The sequence below is a fragment of the Egretta garzetta genome, unplaced genomic scaffold, assembly GCF_000687185.1.
Source record: "Egretta garzetta isolate BGI_Z169 unplaced genomic scaffold, ASM68718v1 scaffold123, whole genome shotgun sequence".
Lineage (NCBI taxonomy): Eukaryota > Metazoa > Chordata > Aves > Pelecaniformes > Ardeidae > Egretta > Egretta garzetta.
Window position 1 is genome coordinate 1,481,215 of NW_009259182.1, and position 7,208 is coordinate 1,488,422.

At 39.2% G+C, this 7,208-nt stretch overlaps 1 protein-coding gene across 1 annotated transcript; it reads right to left on the minus strand.

Moving 5' to 3' along the window:
* Nucleotides 1-3,100: 3,100 nt before the first annotated feature.
* Nucleotides 3,101-7,101, minus strand: MCFD2 (multiple coagulation factor deficiency 2, ER cargo receptor complex subunit). Its single transcript, XM_035891271.1, has 4 exons — nt 6,876-7,101; nt 6,523-6,671; nt 5,640-5,799; nt 3,101-4,465 (listed from the first exon to the last, which is right to left on the minus strand). The coding sequence occupies exons 2-4, from the start codon at nt 6,663-6,665 to the stop codon at nt 4,337-4,339; spliced, it is 432 nt and encodes a 143-aa protein (XP_035747164.1). The 5' UTR covers nt 6,666-6,671; nt 6,876-7,101; the 3' UTR covers nt 3,101-4,336.
* Between the last annotated feature and the right edge of the window lie 107 nt (nt 7,102-7,208).

Below are 7,208 nucleotides of genomic sequence, written 5' to 3' on the forward strand. Positions count from 1 at the left end.
CTCTTACGCTTGCGGTCAATTAAAAGGTGGTAAATTATCTGACCTCTGCTGAATTTCCTTACTTTCCTCTAAACTGGCATAGGTTGCACTTGGTTTCTTATTAGCATTTCTTGAGGGATCTGACAGCTCTCCATAATTTATTTTTCCCATAGATTTGCCTCTTATGAGATCTTCCCTACCCATTCTCTGAGTTTATTGACATCTGCCTTCTTGAAATCTAGTGCTGTCAGTCACTCGGTTGGATCAAGTGGCAGAAGTTGACACTATGTTTGCTGTAGTACTAATTTCTTGTGAAATGTCATCTCCGGCAGTAGATTTTGAGTCGTATGTTACACTGCCCTCTACCTACATGTTAAACTGCAGCACAGCTTAGGAAGGCAGTGACAATTACAGTATGTATTAGCCCTTAAGACTTAGGATGCTGTTCAGAATTTAGCATGAAGAATGGGAAGAAAAGCATAACTTCAGAGAAACCTTCTGTAAGGCATTAATAACTGCCCCTGTAATGGATCTCAGTCAACGTGGACAGAGGATCAGTGCTGATGAAACACTTAGAACACAAATTCTTTGCAATAATAAATAATGCAGACCAAGGTATTCAATGATCCTTGCTCTAATTTGTTTACTAAAAACTTAGAACATTATGCAGCTGTTTCATGGTGCAATGGGCAGACAGTGAGACCGTAATGGGGGAGAGGAAAAAAAAAGCAATGAGCTTCACCTTAAGCAAAAACGTCTGACCAGACCACACTGGTACCTATGTCGTGTAAGAACAGTGACAGAAGCTCTTACTGACATTTAACGCAAAACCAGTAAGACTTCAGGTCCTACTAAACCCCTCTAATATTCTTTAAAGTTGGTTGAGACCACTGCAGATACCTCATGGACACTCTCATAGGTCAACTAGAGATGGTCAAGAAGTCAGGCCAAGCCTGGTGCCTGTATTAGAAAGGCTTCCTGTTACATAATTATTTTTACCGACAATATTACAACGCCAGTTTCTTTACCATCATTTCAAGTCGATTTGGATTCCCTAAACAGTGAACATTTATTACCAGTAACCAGTCCCAGCTACGGTTAATTTTTATGACAGGTGTAAACTAATGAAAATGTGGGCATCATACTGGCAGTGTGGTGTTGGAAGACAGAGGAACAAGCCTTGCGTATATATCGAGTAGTGGTGATGGTTTAGAGAAATTCAGGTTGTCAAATCACTCCAAGTTACACGCTGCAGGGAGCCAATGCGCAGTGTCAATACGCTATCTAGTGGCTGTATCGATTATGACATTATTCCTTAATTGCTTTTCTTCCGCTTGTGAATTGTAGTATCAAAAAAATACTTTGGATGAAATTAGGATTTGTACGTCTGTAACCATTCCATAATGAATTTAAGACATTTTGAGGTTGTAGGTGATTAATAAAAAAAAAAATGGTAGGAAAGTCCCCGTGAATACGCAGACAAAACTGTTGCTGGGAAGTTCTAGGCAGTTATTCTTGTCATTAATAGCATTCTGACAGGCACTGGACAAGCGGTTAAGATTTTTCTCCTTCACATACAGACTACGTTCTAGATCGACTAATAAAAACCAGCTCAGTTTAGGAGTGCTTCAAGAACAAGTTCAAGTATTTTCTTTAGCTGCTAGCTTATGCAATGTGCTGTGAGATAAAAGCAGATACTCTAGATAGGTACTTGAAACTGGGCGCATAGTACACAGTGATGCAAAGCCAGATGCGTTCCCCTCTAATGGGGAAAACTAATCCCCCTCCCTTGAGATCATGGACTAGGAAGAGGAGGAGATCACACACAACAGCATTATCCCAGTTTTCTGTTTCTGCCAGGAAGGAGATTGACCCTCAGTCAATCAATTATCCACCCTTTCTGCTTTGTTATTTGTATTATCTGTGAAACGGAGATAGTACTGTTCTGTGGAAGCTACAACAGCTGTATTGTTGATGAGTACTTCAGTTGTAAAGGCCGTAGTATTTTCTGTATTATACATATGAAATAGAAAATATTGTATGTATATATTACCTGTACCAGTATTATTTAGGGTACTGCATGAGCTACAACTAGCACACAAACTAGTTATTTTAAAAAAAAAAAAAGGGAAAAAAAAAGGTCTGACTCACCATCACTCTCAGCAATTTTGTACTTTTCTACTTAATAACCGAGAAAGCTCCCTAGGCAGCTGTTAAATCATTTAAGTGCACTTAATTAAGTATGTGTATTTGTTTTAGGAGTCTGAGTAAAGACACGATGATGCAGGTTTCAGCTTGGGTAGCACTTCTTGAACTGTTCTTTCTAGGAAAGCAGAAATTTTGTTTTTCTCTTTCTTCACGTATCATGAAATCAAAGGTGCCAATTTTGTTCTCCATTTTTGGTAAATAGTTCACATACCTGCGTTTATCATAATTATTTCTGATATAAAGCTTCTACGGTGCATGTCCTTTGCCACGTACAATAGCGGTTAACAAACAGGTATATAAATACAACGTATGTATATAAATGTGCCCCACAGGTGGTTGCTGGACTAAGTTTACAGACTCCACTTGATAAGAAAACCATGATTTTTAAGAGCAGTGCATAGAAGTCAGTTGCTTGGTCTTGCTCTTTCATCCCAAATAAATCCAAACCTCAGAAGCTTATGCAATAAGCAGGTAAGAGTTGGCAGGTCTACAGGCAACCTGCTTTAAGTGCTCAAAGCCGAGGAGTTTAACCTCTTCTCCCCTCCTACCTGCAAGCATTTTCTATGCTTTCTTCTGTCTCCACATTCACTCCAGATCAATCACCCTCAAAAGACGTATTTTAAAAATGCCTTAACTGAAAGAACAACTTCCTTTTAAGATGACAGCTAGCAACAGAGATGGGCTTAAAAATACGTCAGAAAATTAGGTATGTTTCTGACTGGGACTTCCAGCCTTGTGTGTCTAGCTCCAGAGTGCACGATCCCCGACTTATTTTTATTTTTTGTACAACCAGCACAACCCTGGCCACAAAGGTATCAAAATAAATAATTAGTACAAGAAAAAAGTCCGGACACTCAGGATTCATTGCACAAACATTTAAACTGAGGAAATAATTTCTTTTGCAAATGCATTTCTCTTGTATAAGAATAATTTTGTACAGAAAATAGCTCTTTATACGTTTTACAGGAATAGGCTAACATTAGATTCTCTATTAATGGATACTGATTGAATGCAATTTCAGGTTTCAGTTATGCTTTAGAGTCACCAAATATCAATAACACAGCAGTACATCATTTCTCTAATATCCTTAAACTGCTTGACTTACCAAGTACTGAGTCAAGAGAGTGAAAACATTTCTAGAACCACATTAATTTGCACACACTGAAGTATCTTGAAACTCTTAGTTATGAAATACCTCCTGAAAGTAATACCGTAATTTAAGTGTCAAGGAATATGAACTTAAACCTTAACAAGGCAGCATTATTTGCTCACTTAGATTATCCTGCTGGCTAATACTGTAAAAACCAAATTGAACAGAAGCTTTTATGGTTTACTGGTAACGTGACCTTCAAAATGAGATAGCAGAAGCTACTCTAGTAAGTGTTATACAGCATTAATACAACATATAAATGTAATAAAAATACTTTCATTTTCTTAAGAAAACACCACAGAAGGTAGAGGAAAAAAATCAGTAGATTAAGATATAAAAAGTAAAACTGAAGGATAAGAAGAAATTGAAAAACACACATATATGTATATTTTCCTATGTAAGAGTATGCTAGGAAGTACATATATTTAATCAATTTCTTCAAAGACTGTGTAAAAGCCCATATGGTATCACGTGGACCTCAGACGTAAACCACATTCAAACACTTTTCCTGTACAATTGCTGTTTCAAGCACCTGTACTTATACGCAAATTTCCTCTGAACTTAGTGGGAAGGTAAGGACATTTATCCTTGAAATACAACTATATGCTGTAATCTTTCCTTGCTTTCTAGGTGTTTTGTAAGTTTAAATAGGAGCTGTAAGCAAACAAGTACTATATAACCCAATGACAGAAAAACTGAAATTTAGATTGTATGTGATCTATTTACTATTCATAAACAGCCACTTAGAAGTTTGCCAGCTGTACCCTATATAAGTAGTGTTGACGCTTCCATGCTTCACGACTCAAATATGCAGCTATGTTCAGTCAAACACGGCCCTTGCTCTGAGTTAGCCAGTCTCTTAACACATACAGCTTTCAAATAAATTCAGCTGGAACCGGTACACCTCTCCTCCTCACAGCACAGAGACAGTAATGAATCACATTATACTGGTTCACATTTCCACGTAGTTAGAAAGAGAAACAAGCCCCCTGCAAAACCTTATTCCAGTGATTTTGCAAATTCTGCATAGTCAATGTATCCGTCATTGTTCTTATCATCTCTTAAGACATCATCTATTAGACTGATCAGCTCTTCTTCTTTCATTGCCTGGATATGCTCACCACCTTCCTACAAAAAGAAAACCACATTGAACGGTTTAGCAATGTTTCCCATCTAGTGGCACATACGACAGATTACTGACAACTAATTTTTTGTTAAGCTATTCATGTTTGGAGCCTAATTTGGCACTGAGTTTTATGTAATCAACTGTACCAATATAAGCAACTTTTACCAGGTGCAAGCTATGAAGTCCAAGTTCTCCGGACTTCAGAACAAGCACTCTGCATCCAGTTAATATTCTTAGACAAAAGTTCTAAATGCTAAATAGCACAGTCTATGATGATGGATAATAATTTAACAGATGTATTCTTAATTTGGATCTTGATGTTAGTATAGACACTACAGTTTCTATACAGGACAGAAACATCTTCCTGTGCATCAGAACTTGCAAAATGCAGAGCCTGACAGTACGGGAGTAGTGAAAAAATCTGGCACTTGGAAGTCAGTAAAATTCTTGGTATCGCCTCTTAGGAGCAAAGGGGAATAAAAAGAGATGCCTTTACACAAGCAACAGCAAGTCATTACTCTGTTCTCGGCTAAGGTATTTTTTGCCACAGGTGTACGCAGGAAGTTGTGCTATTCTGAATTGTAACTACCAGAAGGTCAGTATGAGGTAATGTGTTAGTATTGTCTTCCTACCTGCTCCTCGCTGGAAAGAGAATTTGTGTTTAGAAAAAGGTGAAGAAAACAAAGGCAGACCGTGACTGGCTCTTCAATACTAATTTTGTGCAAGACATCTCTTGCAGTTTGCATATTCACGGCAGTAACAGTTTGGAGTTGAAAACAGCAGCCTTAGAACTTCGAACAGCATCGTAATTATGTACGATTTCTATAAACCCTCATTAGCATTATCCCATTTTGGATACTTTCCCCTTCTCCCCATCCCTGCCTACCAAAGTATCCCCCCTCTGCCAAATCGTTTTCACTTTACAGTCCTTCCTCACTCTAAAGTTTGAACCACAATGGAGACTTCATGAAAACTGCAATGTGATGCAAAAAGCTGTGATAAAACTAGTGCATTTATAAATCAAACCAAAACTGTCAGGGGGAAAAATAATCTCATTTTCAGGCAAAACTGTAACTGCACTGAAGATGGGTTGTAACTGTTCTGTTCTAGTGTAAGCTTCTTTTAGGGAGTCAGAACTCTTTTCAAACACACATGCCGTTACAAAATTCCACCTACCTCCTTGTGGACATGCGATATAGCAGTAGCAAGCTCTAACCCATCTAGCAAGTTATTGCCATCATAATCATGCATTTTGAAGTAATGAAGCTGCAACTCTTGTGGAGACATCTCGGATTCTGGTTTCTCAATAACACCTTCCAAATGTTCCATGATGTGGCTAAGAAAAAAAACCAACAACAAAACAAACCCCACAACAAATCAGTCAGTTAATATTTAATGGTCTGTTTACAACAAATTTAGTCTTAGACAGTCAAGGACAGCGGAAATGTGTATCTCTAAAAGCACCCTGGACAGGCGAAAGCTACAGTTTTTATACTAAAATGAAGGGGGCACAAAGGTTGGTTGGTTACAGGTTTTGTAGTGGTCTCTAATACCTTAGAGAGCTATTTCTCTTTCTCTTGGCCTACTTAACAGGTTATCAAGACAACTAAAGCAGTGCCCAAAATCTCCTTTTGGCTGTCTTCCAAAGCACAGGAACTGGAGGAAGATCCTTCCCAGTCAAACATGAAGTACTCTAGGGAGTTTTATTGGCTGCTACCACTGTTTTGCCTGCATGAAGAAGCAAATGAGAAAAAAACCTCTCACTTTACCTGTTCAGGATATGATTTTGTCTATAGTATGTTGATCTCGGTAAGCAGGATTCCTGTAAGAAATTCTTTACAGTATGAGTAGGGCTAAAGGCTCCAGAGAGACCTTTCTAGCTCTAGTATCTCTAGAAACTTATCGAGAAGGCATGTCTCATATCTGACTCTAGCTAGTCATACAATATCCTGAGAAAAGAGAGTGCCACTGGCTTAAGTCCAACTCATGTAACAAGACTTAAAAGATAAGCGAATCATTAAGAAGTAAAGCTTATATTTTTAGAACATGGAACACATACTCTTTATCTTGTACCAAGTTCTTATCAAGGCGAATATTTGCATGTTGACTCTCTCCTACATGTTCCTCAGCTAGGGCAGAGGTGATGAATGCCGCCAGAAAGCAGAACAGCAGACGTATTCTAAAAATCCTCGTGGACATCATGATCTCCTACAAAAAGTAACCCCCCCCCCAAAAAAAAAACCAAGATGAAAAATGCAGTCTACTTTCAGTTTTACAGAGTGCTTAGAAATAACCCTACTAAGTTAGAAGAACTTGCTTCATTTCAAACACTGAGCAAGCAGAAAACCAGAGAGCTCCTATTAAGAATTTCAATGAGGGTGTAGAAGCATGCAGTAATTTTCAAAGAATTACTTTTTTTTCTTCCTTTTTCACGCACTGAATGTACGCTCTTTGCCCACGCTTGGGGCTTCACACAGCTTACAGCCCGGCAACCACGCCAGCTTCACGCAAACCGGCCCCAGAGCTACCGGGATGAAAGGTCGCTCACGGTACCCCAGGGGCTGCGCCTCATTAATAGATCTGCTAACGCCCTCAGTAACGAACAGCCTTAAAACCGCAGCGGCCATTGCAGCGCTCGCTTCCCGGGCAGGTGAAGGGCCTGGCGGCAGCGGCGACACCTCTCCGCCCGCTGAAGCAAACTCCGGTTTGCAGGCGGCTCGGCACGGAGCGCTGCCGGGGGCCCTG